General features: G+C 38.5%; 1 protein-coding gene across 1 annotated transcript in view; it reads right to left on the bottom strand.

Annotated features, from left to right (window-relative positions):
• Window positions 1-14563, bottom strand: part of MTMR12 (myotubularin related protein 12) — a 41069-nt gene extending 26506 nt beyond the window's left edge. The window contains exons 1-6 of the mRNA XM_070935964.1: window positions 14477-14563; window positions 6360-6414; window positions 5308-5444; window positions 4708-4780; window positions 2284-2414; window positions 82-175 (exon numbers count right to left, since the gene is read on the bottom strand). Of these exons, the coding sequence (XP_070792065.1) occupies window positions 82-175; window positions 2284-2414; window positions 4708-4780; window positions 5308-5444; window positions 6360-6414; window positions 14477-14548 (562 nt within the window). The 5' untranslated portion in view covers window positions 14549-14563. The remainder of the gene's footprint in view (window positions 1-81; window positions 176-2283; window positions 2415-4707; window positions 4781-5307; window positions 5445-6359; window positions 6415-14476) is intronic.
• Between the last annotated feature and the right edge of the window lie 1328 nt (window positions 14564-15891).

Below are 15891 nucleotides of genomic sequence, written 5' to 3'. Positions count from 1 at the left end.
TTTTTTAAAAAAAAGAAAGTTTGTCAAGACAATAGTTATCTAGAATCAAAATAGTAAGGCAGATATATTGTGCATGCTTACCTAAATCATTTGGGGCAGCTGATGCATAAGAGAACAGAAACAAGCGTTTAAATAGCTTAGGGGTCTGTGTTTGATGAACTATGCCACTGACAATCTAAGAAAGGAACAAGAAATCATCATATTTGTAAGTCATTCATGTTAGTTAGAAGAACCGAATACCTTCCAACTTTCCTAGACTGAAGAATTTCCTAAAGTGACCATATATACCTCAAAAGGCTAAATATAAATTCTATTGAAATACTGTATATGGACTTCCCCTATTACCAATAGCAACAGCACTTTGAGTTATAAACCGTTTCACAATGCTTCACAGCCCTCTCTAAGCGGTTTACAGAAGTCAGCATATTGCTCCCAACAATCTGGGTCCACATTTTACCAACCTCAGAAGAATGGAAGACTGAGCCTGGTGAGATTTGCACTACCAAACTGCAGGTTATTGGCAGTCAGCAGAAACAGCCTGCAGTACTGCATTCTAACCACTACGCCACCATGGCTCATTAGCATTAAAATATCTGACTAGGAGATGCTGTCTAGCATACTGTAGTACAAAGGATACAAATCTCACATGTGGCCTGCATAGCTATTTGTCAGTAGGTAGAATTGTGTTGGAGTTAACAATTAAGTCAGGACAATAGCAGATGGAAACATATGCAGAAAGTTCTAGAAATCAGGTTAAAGGAATGAATGAATGAGGCGGCTGAAGATTAGGACTCCAATTGATTCTTCTTTAATGCTATCTCTAGTTATAAGGGTAATGATTTTTATGAAAAGGAGGTTTGGAGAAGATTGAGAGTGTTCACAGCTTCACGATTTGGCCATACATTTCCTACATCTTTGTTCATAGCCTCTCTCTTTATTCTTAGCAAACATAACAACTACTGCAACGCTCTCTACATGGGGCTCCCTTTGAGGAGCACCCGGAGGTTCCAACTGGCGCAGAGTGCGGCCGCACGGGTGGTTATGGGAGCGACATGGCGTTCCCATGTAACACCTCTCCTGCGCGAGCTGCACTGGCTCCCGGTGGTCTTCCGTGTGCGCTTCAAGGTCTTGGTTACCACCTTTAGAGCGCTCCATGGCTTAGGACCTGGTTATCTACAGGACCGCCTGCTGCCACCAGTAGCCTCCCACCGGCTGGTATGCTCTCAGAGAGGGGCTTCCTCCGGGTGCCGTTGGCCAAACAATGTCGACTGGCGGCCCCCAGGGGGAGAGCCTTCTCTGTGGGGGCACCTACTATCTGGAATGAGCTCCCCCCGGAGATACGGAAGATCCCGGATCTACGCACCTTCCGCCGCGCTCTTAAACCTTTTTATTCCATCAAGCTGGCCTGGCCTAATTTTTCCCTTTTTCCCTTTTAAAACACAAATTTTGTTTTTAATTTATTGGGGTGTTTTTAAATCTATCTTTGGCCAAACTATTTAATTCGGTTTTATTCTGTTTTTAAATTTTGTATTTATGTGTTTTTATCTTGTGGCTGTTCACCGCCCTGAGTCCTTCGGGAGTAGGGCGGGATACAAATCAAATAAACTAAATAAACTAAACAACCAAAGAAGGTATAACTAGGTCAACGTAACCTGCAAAACTGCAATAGGTTTCTAACACTCAGGTAAGAGTTCAAACCAAATCATACCCAGAGCCCGAAGACTTATTAATAGCCACAGGACCTAAAAGCATAACATATTATACAGAGTTAAAATTCCTCATTTAAAAAAAAATTAAGGAATAGTTATGAAATCAACGCCATACAACGCCCTATTTTTCTTCACTGTATGTTAAATCAAATGAGAAATATTCACATGGCACAATTAATTTGTAAATGGAATCCAGCAATTAGGATATACTCTATTCCTTATACTGAAATGTATAGGTATTTTAGGCAAAAGTGGATTCACAAATGAAGGTGAATGAAGGCAAAAAGTGGATTCAAATGTGTGCTAATTTATAATGGGTTTTGTTTGCCATTAATTTGGGATCCAGATTGTAAACCAATGGTTTATAGTTGAGTATTTTGTGATTAACTGAAAACATGGCTAAGCCACAACTAGACAAAGATGCTTCAACAAGGCAGGACTTTCTTTCTTATTTAATTTTCGGACCTTCTTAAAAAATATAATTCAGTTGTAACATGAGTGCTCTTCGTGGATGTTTAGTCATATTCCAAAGGTTTTTGTTTTTAAAAAAGGAAATAGGTAAGGCCATAATTACCCTTTTAACTTCTTCTTCCTTTGTATATCTTAAACAGAAGTGAAACACTCTAAGGTCTTTGCAGTAGATTATTATTGTTTCTGGATATTTTCTCAATTGACCACTTAAAAGTTTCTTTTTCTCATCATAAACTGTAAGGAAAACATAGGTTAGTTTTAACATTTATTCAGGTAAGCAACTTACCACTATTTATCCAGCAAATCAGTAAACTTATTTATTTATTTATTTATTACATGTATTTATATGCCGCCATTCTCCCGAAGGACTCAGGGCGGTGAACACCCTGAAGTTAAGAAACAAGTACAATAAAATCCCATTTTAAACCAAATAACTAATTAATAGTAAATAATAAAGCCCGGAATCAGAGTCAGCCTATTTGTTTGAATAGCCAAGTCTTCAGGTCCCGACGGAAGGAAGGAACGGAGATCAGGAGCCGTCCGGAGCTCGGTAGATAATTCATTCCAGAGGATGGGAGCACCCACAGAGAACGCCCTACCCCTGGGCATAGCAAGACGACATTGGCTCGCCATCGGAACCCTGAGGAGAGCGGCCCTATGTGAGCGAACAGGACGATGAGAGGCAGGCAGGAGAAGATCCTGCAAATATCCCGGACCTAAGTAATGTACGGCCTTATAGGTGAGAACTAGCACCTTGAAGCGGACCCGGAGAACCACTGGTAACCAGTGTAGCTCACGCAGGAGGGGTATTATATGGGAGTAACGAGGGGCTCCCGTAACAACCCATGCGGCTGCATTCTGGATCAGCTGGAGTCTCCGGGTGCATTTCAGGGGCAGGCCCATGTAGAGGGAATTGCAGTAATCCAAGCGGAAAGTAATCAGGGCATGAGTGACTGTGCGAAGGTCATCTCGGTCCAGGAAAGGGCGCAACTGGCGCACCAGGTGAACCTGTGCGAAGGCCCCCCTGGTCACGGCCGTTAGATGGTCTTCTAGGGACAGCCGAGCATCCAGGAGGACACCCAAGTTGCGAGCCCTATCAACGGGGGCAAGTTTTTCCCCATCTATCAAAAGTGATGGGGCCTCTGAAAACTTAGATCTTCCTGCCCCAAAAAATATTCCTAAATTTATAGCCATCATAATGAGAAACTGGGAAACATTTTTTTCAATTTGCTTAAGAGACTAGAGAACCATTTAAAAATTTAAAATGCTGATATATACAGTTTCATAATGAGTGAAAGAACATATTATTTAAGAGAATTGATGTGCAGATCTGTGCTTGGGCTGTTGCTAATGCAACCTTACTTTGGTACTATTAGCCTAATCACCACCTGCAATTTACCTTCTTTACCTCCTGCAATTCTTGTTGAAAATACAAACAATACCCAAACTTTACCCCTCAAATATTTGTATTTCTGAAGATTTAAATAATACTTGAATTCGTGCTTCACGAGAATTTACTGCTCAATTTAATTTTAACTAGAACAGAAAGTCTTTTGTTTTTGTTGACTCATGCATGCAGTGCTAACCTCAAGGCTGGGTTAGTGCAATATGGTCTTTGCAGAGGAGGCAATGACAATAATCTGAAAACCACCTGGCCAAAAATATATCAGGGCAGATAATGAGTTGTTCCTTTCCAAGTACAGGTAGTCCTCGACTTACGATCACAACGGAGCCCAAAATTTCCACTGCTAACCAAGATAGTTGTTAAATGACTTGTGCCCAATTTTATGATGTTTTTTGCTACAGTTAAGCAAATCATTGCAGTTGTTAAGTGAATTGTGTGGTTGTTCAGCGAATCTGGCTTTCCCAGTTGATTTTGTTTGTTGGAAGCCACTGGGCAAGCTATAAATGGTGATCACATGAGTTGGGAACAATGGAACTGTCATAAATACATTCCAAGTACTGCCAAGTACTTGAATTTTGATCCCTTGATTATGGGCACTCTGCAATGATCATAAGTGTGAAAACTGGTTGTCAGTCACTTTTTTCAGTGCCATTATAACTTCAAACAATTACTAAACAACACTTAAGCTGAGGACTACCTGTACATCATAGTATATCAGAGTTTGCTTTCGAAGGCAATTCAAGGATCTCACAACGCTGTTAAACACTCTGGGTGGTTCAGAGCCAAATTATCTCCAGGAATCTCATCTCCCATACAGTCCACAATGGAAAGAAGCAGGTTTTGTAAGAATGGAGAAGTATAGAGAATGTAGTGCTGTACATTAGATTTAATTAGACTTTGCTTTTATATCCAAATGTGATTTTGCTTATTATTTCTTATTCTTCTTCACTTTGCATGTGTTACATCACAAATATGCATCATTTTGTAATTAAAAATGTAATTAAAATATTTAACATTAAATTTAAAAAATATCTAAATTGCCCACGTTTGACAAAACTGAACATGTATTTCTGATAACCAAGTGTAGTAATTAAGATAAAGCAATTATTAATGCTAACCTACCTCCATAAAGTTGATCTACACATTGAAGGGTTATGTCATTTTCTTCCAAGATTTTATTTTTGAACTGCGGTTCCTAGAAGAGGAAAATGCTTTAACATTTGCTTAATAGAACACAATTTAATAAGATTTCTCTTTTACTATCAATACAATAGAACATACATTCAAAAAGTTAATTAGCTCTTTTTATTTTAGAGTATTAAACATCTAAGAACTAATGAAATAGAATATTTCATCAACATTACCAAATACGGCTGAATCTTAACCACAGGTTTTTTTTTCTTTAAAGATTCTAATCCTTCCCAGAACTGTGCCAAAACCAACCCTGTTATTTTTCACAAGTAATATTCTAATTTGCCAGGGATTTAATATTTTCACTTTCTGCCAAAAACGTCCTTAAAGTCTTTAAATAGATTACACATTCAAAATTATAAGATGTAAAATTGTACTAAATGCATTATATAGAGAGCAATAGCTTAACTTTCCAATATTCTTTTATAAAACATCATGCCCAATTCATTACTGAGATAAAAAGTACATAACCATCATGTAACAGAGAGAATTTGCCCACAAAGCAGACAAAAACTAACTTTGATCACTTACTTCCTCTAAAGTGGATTCTTCTCCAAGGAATGAAATCTTGAAGTTTGTGCAAATAAGTTTTCCAAAAGTGCCACGATTTGATCCATCGTCTTGTACAAATTTCAGAACCATGTTTGCTTCACAAAGCACCAGTTCACCTAATGGAAGTAAAATTTGCAATGAACTTAGATTCTCAAATTCCAAGTTGCTCAAATGCTATCACTGTAGATATAACATGAGCTACATAATTAAAGGGATTTTGGTAGTTATTGCTCTAAACTGGAGAAATACTTGTTCACTTTAAACTGTACTATCAGATCAGAGTTAAACACAGGGCACAATCAGCCTTAATATGAAATAAAAAACAACATTCTAAGGAAATTATGTACAATACGTCTAAATTAGGACTGTATTATAAAAAGGAACCTCTCTTCTGCCCTGGCATCCATTTAACCAATAGTCTATATTATTTTTATAGATATAAAGCAAATAGGTTCATTTTTCAAAGTAACACCATGTATCTTTTTAAAGCAAGGAGAGTTTTTAAGTTACAGAAATTGAAAAGTACAATAACAACAACAACTGGAAAAAAACCACGAAATATCGCAACTTGGCCATCGAAACTACACGATTATGGATGAAACATGTAACAGTGATACCGACTGTCATCGGGGCACTTGGTACCATGTCCAAGAATTTTATAAAATACATCAAGAAATTGCAGCTTCCTGCAATGACACCAGCAGAACTGCAAAAAACCTGAGCTACTTGGAACATCATACATTTTAAGAAGATACTTGGTTGATACCTAGGATACTGGAAGCAACCAGTATCAACCATTATCACCAATCAATGGTATTTGTGATACATTTTTAAATGTTCAGTTGATTGAGTTTCATATTTAATGAATAAAAGAGATGATAATAACAATAATAATAATAATAATACAAATATTTGTATTTAGTTCATTTGTTTACGTATATTCCTTGGAATTTAGATCATCTACTAAATTGTATCATGTAATGCACAACTATAGCATCCAATGTTGTGCAATATTATTTCTTTAGCATTACCTGGTAACAAGTGAGGTTCCACTTCTTTTTCTATGGGTTGCCTCACATATACTTCCTAAAAGAAAGGACACTGCATTAGTTCAGTTCTTAAGTAAAAAGTTACATATTCAATAGACTGAAAACATACTTTGAAGGCAAATTATTTCTGCTATGTTACATTGGCATGTAGAAAACATTTACCAAAGTTATACAGTAACTAAAACCAATTTAACAAAAATGTGGAGAATTATAAGCATAGAGCAACAGCACAGATTACCATTACAAGAAAGTTACCATAATCTACTGCTGATATGTACTATCCTCTGCTCTCCTTTTAGTATTAAATATTAAAAGAAAGAAAACAAAGCTCACAACCCAAACAAGAACAATAAAATTGCTAATAATCTTTAACTAGTGTTAAGAAAGCATTGGGAGGCATTATGATGCCCTAAAGTACTCAAGAAAAGCACAGCACCTAGTATATAACATATTACATTAATCAAACCTAACGAACTAGCAAAACATGGTTTTGATGGTGAAAAGAAGGATTATAATTAAGGGTTTCTAATGTCTGAAAATGTGTCTTGTATGCTGAAGGCCCCAAGTTTTTTTTTTTTTTGCTTGCTTTAATTTATATGCCGCCCTTCTCCAGAGACTCAGGGCGGCTTACAATGCGTTAAGCAATAGCCTTCATACTTTTGTATATTTATACAAAGTCAGCTTATTTGATTGTTTCCTATTTTATCTGATGCTTAACAATATTAGGAAAGACCTGTCCTTGCAGATTTGGGAGAAATCCTGGCAATCAAAACTTTATTATTTAATTTATTTATTATTTATTTATTTATTTATTTATTTATTTATTTATTTATTTATTTATTTATTTATTTATTTATTTATTTATTTGCATTTCTATGTCGCCCAACTCCCAAGGAACTCTGGGCGGCTTACAACAAAGAATAAAACAATGTGAACAATCCCATAAAAAATGTTAAAAAGAAAAACATTAAAACTTTAAAAACGTTAAAACACATGCACTCCAATTCGTGGCCGAGTCTCGCAAGATCATTATAACGAGATCAACGGCCCCAGGCCTGCCGGAAGAGCCAGGTCTTCACCGCTTTGCGGAAGGCCAATAGGGTGGGGGCGGTCCGGACCTCAGGAGGTAATTGGTTCCAGAGAGCCGGGGCAGCCACAGAGAAGGCCCTCCCCCACGAGCCCGCCAGCCGACATTGTTTAGCTGACGGGACCCGGAGACCGACTCTATGGGATCTTACCGGTCGCTGGGAGCTATGTGGTATTAAACTTCTATGCCACCAGACTGACAAATTATTGATTTGACTCCCTACAAATTAAGTGGGAAACAAAATCACAGCTTCTAGAATTTTAGTTGATTCCAAGTAGTTCCATTTTGGTTCACACAACCAGGAGGAAGACTTTCAATTAAGTTTTCAAGCTATTGTTCCCCACCTCTGCCATAGAAATATAAAAATGCAATAGATTTTTCTCAGCAAATCCCAGCCAGATCCAGCCCATTTTCCAATCAGACACAAAGCACCTGGGCCGAGTCACCTAGATGATGTGGCTTATTTGATATTTTAAGGGCATTTTGCTTTCACCAGCATCCTTTGTAAAGATCCCTATGGTTGCTTTGCAGAGCCCTAATATTCAGAGTTTCAAACCTTCCACTCTCCAAGCAAAACAATCTCAATCATTTCAATAATTAGCTTACTAGTTCTTATATTTGTTTTTCAGATCTCATCTGAATTTTTCTTTCTTTCTGCAATTTCCTTTTCTATTCTCAACTTACCTAACAGTGTATTGATGCTGCTGCCATCAGTCCTGCACAATGCAATAGCAATCGGCAGATGTTGCCCAGAAGGCACGTTGTTGCCACCACTCATCCCTCCAGCTTTTGTTCTCTTCCTTTTAGTCTCTTGCAGGAATGGGAGAGGAGAATGAAATCCCAGCAATACTAGCCACAAAGCAAAAGCCCAATCCACAAGGCTCCTGCTCTATTGGGACAAGCTGTTACAAGCTGTTACAAGCTCCCTGAACCTGGCTTTCAACCCCTCAGCAATCAGAACATTTAGTTATAAACCTCATGTTTACAGTGATATTTCTGTCATTCTAATATAAATCTCTAAATAGTTCGCTCAGCATTCTTCAAATGGCTCAAGATGGTTAATGAAAAAAAAAAGCAAACCCATTTCTACATTATAAATTCATTCTAGATCCATCACCCACACCAAATGTCAGTTCAAACAAGATAGTCTTAACATTTAGTCTAAACTTATAACAACCTAAAGTCTGCATAACCAAGAAAACAAATCAATGCACCTTCATTACATATTTCAGGTTAACTAAAAGTTGTTATATCAACCAATATGATCTAAATGAGAAAAGAAACACCATGCACAGATTTATTTCTCCCACTTACAATTTTACTGTCATTTAATAAAGGTAAAGGTTCCCCTTGCACATATGTGCTAGTCATTCCCGACTCTAGGGGGTGGTGTTCATCTCCGTTTCAAAGCTGAAGACCCAGCGCTGTCCAAAGATGTCTCTGTGGTCATGTGGCTGGCATGACTAAACACCAAAGGCGCACAGAACGCTGTTACCTTCCCACCAAAGGTAGTCCCTATTTTTTTACTTGCATTTTTTACATGCTTTCGAACTGCTAGGTTGGCAGAAGCTCAAGAAGCTCAGCGTCTTAGCCACTGAGCCACCATGTCCCTTATATTGGCATTTATACTTATACTAATGATGCGTTATCAGGAATTGGATTTATGTCATGAATAAATGTTTAAGGTCAATACATAACAATCTCAGTACTGACTGTTCCTTTTAACCTTAGAGAAAGGAGCTAATTTGTTTTAAAGGTTGTTGCGTTTTGCATCAAAAATGTTTTGACAACTGTCAACAGGAATCCAGCCAAATATAAACAGAGTTAACCATGAATGTTGCATACCAGCAAGTTTTGTATTGTGAAAAAATAAAGGACACTAATGTTCTCAATATTTTTTTTCCAGAGAAAAATACAAGCTCCCCAAAGCTTTTTAATTTTACCATTTTACCAATGCTTTTACCATTTCCTTAAATGAAATTTGTACATTATCTTTGCAACAACTAATGTTATGCTTAGCATTAGAGAATTCCATCTAAATTTATTTTACCAAATACTCTGCCTTCCATAATGGATTAAGCTTTAAAGAAATTCACATACTAAATGTTGATGCTGAGAATTTAGACAATTTGAATATCACATTATAACAGGGTGGATAAAAATCAATGATTTTTTTTAAAAAATAAAAAAAATCAGATTTTTTTAAATTTAAATCGGATTTTTTTTATTTTTATTGAATTTATTTTAATAAAAAACTTTTGGGGTAAAAATCTATCGTAAGATAGTTTTCTATTTAAGATACATAAATAATTTAGTTTATTCAGCATGAAATGGAGCTTAATTATGTAGCATGAGGCTGTATATTCTGCAACACTGGGACTATCGGTGAGTCAACAGTGGGTCAAAGGAGTAGCAGAGATGACAGTTGTTCTTTAAAAATTATGATTTAAATCGAGTTGATTTAAATCAAGCCTTTTTACTAGTGATTTAAATCATGATTTAAATTGTGATTTAAATCAACTTGATTTAAATCAAATCCATCCTGCATTATAATACTTTAAAATATGAAATTCAGATTGTTCAACTTACGTTATGTCTCTCTCTAGGAAGGCTGGAATAATGAAACTAAAAAACAAGTATAACCAGTATGGAACTGGCCTGAAGGGCAAGTTCAAGTATCTTTATTAAGAAACAGTTACAGTACTATACCGACAAGCAGAAGAATAGCAGAAATATTTCTGTATTTCTTTTTTCCATTTTTTCGCTTATTTTTCTTCTTGATTTCCCCCCTTCTGAACCCCTCCATTTTTGTTACTTTGCATTTTATCTCTTTTTGAAATGTAATACTGTAAAGTGAATTTTTTTTTAACAACAGAAAAGTAGAGTACTAGCAGAACATAACTGTCAGAAGAGATTATGAAAATCCCTTAATTTCACAACACGTAGACTGATTTAACCATAATATCAACTGGAAAATCTGTGAGCATCTAGATCAAGCTAAATCCAAAAAATGCTTGGGAAAGCTTGGGACTCACAAATCAGCCATCAACAGGCACATAAATATTTGCATACCATTCAAAAGAGACAATAAAAAAAGCTATAAAGGAAACAAAGACCAGAATACCTCCTGGCCAGCAATTATACCCAAATAAGCAAAGATTCACACTTGGATTAATATCAGACAAACAAACAAGCAGTAAACAGCCCAATCAGGCACCTACCAAGAAAAAACATCACCCTCCACCAACACTCACAGGGCAACTTACTGTATATAAAAATAGAGAACCCCATTCTCTTTTAGAATTGAAGATGTTACCTAGCTGGATAATGTAACTGCACGAGAACAACCAAGCTCAGAGAGCACCAAGGACTTCTCAGTTTCATTAACAGTATCCATCTTCAAATATAACGTGTTGCATTTGTTAGTTGCATCTAGGATTTAAGTTTCCAGAATCAGTTTAATGATATTTCAACTGTCCACAACAGGATGTTCCCTGTATGTGCACAGACTCAGTTATAATTATTAAGTTACTAACCAAAAATCCTCCTAGTTACACCATTACCAATTCAAGTAATCAGAACATTCTGAACAGAGTTGCAATTTTCTCTTCAAGCATTAATAAAAAAGCTATAAAGGAGCAAACCCATTTTGGGCTTTCAATGGCTTCTTCCTTTATACCAAATAATCTAATATCCTAATTTTTTCTTATGAGTTTATTGGCAGATTATGTATCTTCACTGTGTATCACACTGTATTCCAGCTTCCTTCCTACTACAGCCAGCATCTTAAGATAACTAGAAGCTTATGGTCAAAATCCAAACAAAGCGATTTTAGTTGTGCTAATTTAATTGTTCCAACAAAAAATTAATTTGCTAGTGATCCAGCAATTACTTTATTTCTAACCAAAGGATAGAAACCTGTAAGAAAGAGTCCACAAAAAACAGTGTTCTCATTATGATATACTGAACATAGCCAGCCAACTTCATGTTGCCTGAAAGTTTATGGTTCAGTGAGTCACACAAATCCAAAAAACTGACTTGAGTAAACTATGGTATATTTAATTATGGGAGTGTCATGTGAGCATAACCAATGCCATTATTTACATCCTACATACAATGACTAGATCATCCAACACATTCACTATATCAGCCTTTGTTCATATTCTGGCCAAATGTTGACAATCTGGCTCTGTGACAAATTACCACTTCTTGTTTCACCATTCATTAGAAATATTGCAATGTATACTTTAAGTACACCGTTTCCAACCCCCTTCATTTTTAGTAGAACCAAGAATGAAAATTTTTAGGTAAATATGATTTATAAATGGCAAACCTCAAAAGTAGAAAGGTATATTTCTCCTAATTTCAGTTTTTAAAATAATAAATGGCTACCAGTTTAACAAATGTGCTTGAAACCAATAAGATGGTCTCAAAACTAACTACCATTTTTGATAAACGACAGTTCTCAGTTGTTCATGTGATCTGCTAATCTACATAATAAATGGATATGATGCATCTAGACGTGGATGCTGGATCAAGCCACAATTAAACTACAATTCATTATCTAGTTTTTTTAAAGCCAAAGTTTAAAACAAGTTAACTTTTATAATCTGAGCTCCCTCTTTTGTCCAGACCAGCTCTACAATATAGAACAGGAAGCTACTCAAAAGGTATCCACGAGGGAATGAGGCGTCAAAAAAGCAGGTACAAGCATGCAGGTGATAATCTTTTTTAAAACATATCACAAACCTTGCATTTATGTAAAAAGGAGTTGTGCTTCAATCATGTCCACTATCTTGATATTTTTGGACACCCCCCCCTCCCAAAACAAGTGCTTATGAAAGGAAGTACTATCCTTACAATCTTTTCAGGTCCTCTGTATTCTCCACACTCTACAGCTCATATATAGGAAGTAAAACAGGGACACAATGGAGTTGAAGAAAATATAAGTTTCTTTTTATTTACTTATCCCTGAGGGATCCAAAATCTTAACTCCCAGGAAAACAACAAACAGGAAGCACTGACCTGGTCAGGCACTGCAAAATGAACTGCTTCCCTTGAGCTGCAGATTAGCCCATTATGTCAACATGCCCAATGCCAATCAACAATTTTTTTTTTACAATGCCCACATTTTCACATACAACCAATTTTGTTAAGCAATATGTAAGAAATTTGCTTTTCATAACATTGATGTTATTAATGGAAGCTGTCATGATGCAACCGTCTAAAAATGAAAATACTTTGGAACGTATCTCTCTCTTAGAATGTTCTTCATGTTAATTTACGTTACAGTAGAAAAAAGAGATTCTCCAAGGGGAGTAAGCTATCTCATACAGTCTTGCAGACTCCAATGGTACTTAGGATTCCCTATGCTATTTTATCTAAAGTAAACTAGGATTGTCACCAGATAACCAGAAGAAAATGCTTAGGACAGTGTATCTGTATTTGCTTACTAAAATCTCAAGTGAACTTATTGAAGTGGGCTTTGGAGAATGCAGGCACAGACCTTAGCACAACCGCAACAAAGATAACAATTTTTAAAATGTGGCACATTTACTTTGCAGCACTGCAGTTTCACTTTTAGTCTACTTACCTACAGCGAGTCTTATAGCACCTTAAATATTAATTAAGACACCCGCCTGTTCAATCCTACGATGTACAATGGAAGCATTTAAAGATCCTTTTGGAAGGTGGGGGGGAGAAACTCTTATGCCCAGAAATAACTTCACCCAAGTATTGCTTTTTTAATTCTGGACACAGCTTTCCACAATTTTATTCCTGAAAGAACTGAAACTGAAGCAGAGTTTAAACTAAAGAGTTTAATTTATAATTTGTAATTGGTTTTAACTCAGGTTGTTTTAATTGGATAGCCAAATTATTTAATGTTTTTAAATTGCTTTTAAATTTTATATGTTATGTTTTACCATGGCTGTTCACCGCCCTGAGTCCTGTTGGAGAAGGGCGGTATACAAATTAAATAAATAAATAAACAAACAAACCTTCTCTTCAAACTTACTTTTTCTTCCTTACCCCGCAGCATCCCTACACCTTTTAGCTTTTAAAATTAAACTCAAAACACGGGCTTGGCTGTAAACCCATCCCATAATAATACACTGATTAAAGTATATAAAAACCGCATGCTTTTCCTGAGGAAGCAGGTGCTTCCAGACAAGGGCAATTTGCGCTCCTTCAGAGAGAGAGAAAGAGAGAGAGAGAGATGCACCCGGGAAGGGGGAAGAGCAGAGGGATACCGTTTCTCACACAGAATAGAACATAGTAACTTTATTGTCACTTTGGATGTTACACTAATCGGCAGTCCATGAAAACGAAATTTGGTGGCATGCAGCTCTCAAAAGGGTCACATCCAACTTCTTCCCACGTTTTTACCCTCTCAGGTAATGAGATGGTAATGTTTTCTTTTCCTCGTATCCTTTTCATGTATTTATAATTAAGTTTACACTTGTATCTGTCATAAAATACGTGCTTGACGAAAGAAATCAATAAATAAAAGGGAAAGACGGGAAAACGGCACCCTTTATCCCCTGTTTTGGCAGCGCCCTAAGCCCCCACCCCACCCCTTTTTGACATTTAAATCTGCCCCCCCCACAAACCCGTTTAAGTCCCCTCTTCCTCCCGAGGGTTTCGTCAACGAGAGAGGAGGACGCCGCCGGTTGCCAAGAGTAAAATGCTTTTTATAGGGGTCTTGACCCCATTTCCTCACACACACCCCTCAAAAAAAACCCCTCAAGGCTCCCTTGAGTAAGGAAGAGGGATCCCATTTCCTAGACTAGGGATGGGGAGGCGGGCGGGGCTGGAACGACGGCACCCCTCGCCCACAAAGCAGCCAAGTTTTGGGTTTGTTTTTTTTTTCACCCTCCCTCACAGGACGACGAAGCCCCGGCGCCACCCGAGAGGAAACCCGGGGACTGAGCCGCCTTCGCCCGCCGGTCTCGCGGGAACTCTTCGGAACGCGCGTGTGCGCGCGCCTGTCCCCCCCCCCCAAAAGCCTCACCTCAGGGCTGATGTAGGAGACGAAGGAGGGCTTGGCCGGCTTAGCCCCCGCGCCCACCCCGGCGCCCAGCATGGCTTGCCCCCACGAAGTCCCCCCGGCGGCCCTGCTGCTGCTGCTGCTCCAGCCGGTGCCGGCGGGCAGGGGCGTCGGCAACGTCGTCGGCGGTGTCGGCAGCTCCTCCCAGGAGGACTCCACATCCTCCGCCTCCGCCAACGCCGCCCTGTTCCGTCTCAAGTAGTTGATCCCTCCCATCGCCGCGACGGGCCTCTGCCTGTTCTCCCGCGCGCCTCGCGGCGGCCCCTCCCCGATCCTCCCCATTTCTGGAGGAAGGGCCCCGGAGGCAGCGACGCCATTGGGCTGGCGCGCCTTCAATCAAGGCGGTGGACCGCCTAGGCCGCGAGGCAATGAAGGATGGGGGGGGGGGGGCGCTTACGCTCTGATCCTGGAAGGTTGGGAAAAGCGAGAAGAGGAACCAATCACAGCCTCAAGAACGAACTCCGATTGATGGTCATTTTGTCCAATCAGAGAAGCAAAAGCCTCTGCGGCTCTCTGATTGGCTTCTTCTCCTTTTTTTTTCTGCTGGAAGTTTGGACTTTGAATTGATTGCCCGATATATATATCTCGATGTAAACTATGCGGTCAAATGAAGTTCCTTTTTTTCCAGTATCGTTCCCCCAGGAGTAGGGTGGGAATGGAGATTTTGCAGTATCCTTCCCCTGGAGTGGGGTGGGAATGGAGATTTTGTAGTATCTTTCCCCTGGAGTGGGGTGGGAATGGAGATTTTGCAGTATCCTCCCCAGGAGTGGGGAGGGAATGGGGATTTTGCAGTATCCTTCCCCTGCCACGCCCATCAAGCCACGCCCACAGATTTCACCACTGGTTCAAAGCATACTTGCTTCCTAAATTAAACCAGTGATGATTATCCCATTTATTGCTGACACATGGAAATCATTCTTATCTTTGGGACTGGACTATAATGAAAATTATTTCACTAAAGACCAGCTGATTATATCCAGGGAGACTTACCAGAACCAACACAGTAACACGTATTATTTTTTACTTTCATTTTTGAGTGCTTTTTTTTTTTGGTGCTTGTGTGTCGGTGTTATAAGTTTCTTCAGAATCTGAATGTCTATGGAGATTCTTAGTCATCCAGATCATGATTGTCTCAAAGGTGCTTTTCCAAAAGACAACTGGACTTTTTTTCCTTGAAAATGTTTCATTTCTCATCCAAGAAGCTTCTTCAGTATCTGAATGAAACTCCCATGGACATGCAACGTTCCCCGTGAATTAATGTGCACATCTAGTCTTAACCATGGTTTAACAAATAACCCACAGTTGGCTGAGTTTGCAGAAACACTAGGGCACTTTGGCCTATGGTAGGGTGTGAATTCCACCACTGTTGCCTCTCTCCT

The sequence above is a fragment of the Pituophis catenifer genome, unplaced genomic scaffold (genome assembly GCF_029215685.1).
Source record: "Pituophis catenifer annectens isolate HBS135680 unplaced genomic scaffold, rPitCat1.0.hap2 SCAF_2, whole genome shotgun sequence".
Lineage (NCBI taxonomy): Eukaryota > Metazoa > Chordata > Lepidosauria > Squamata > Colubridae > Pituophis > Pituophis catenifer.
The sequence above is the reverse complement of the archived record's forward strand: the minus strand, read 5'-3'. Positions and strand labels throughout refer to the sequence as shown.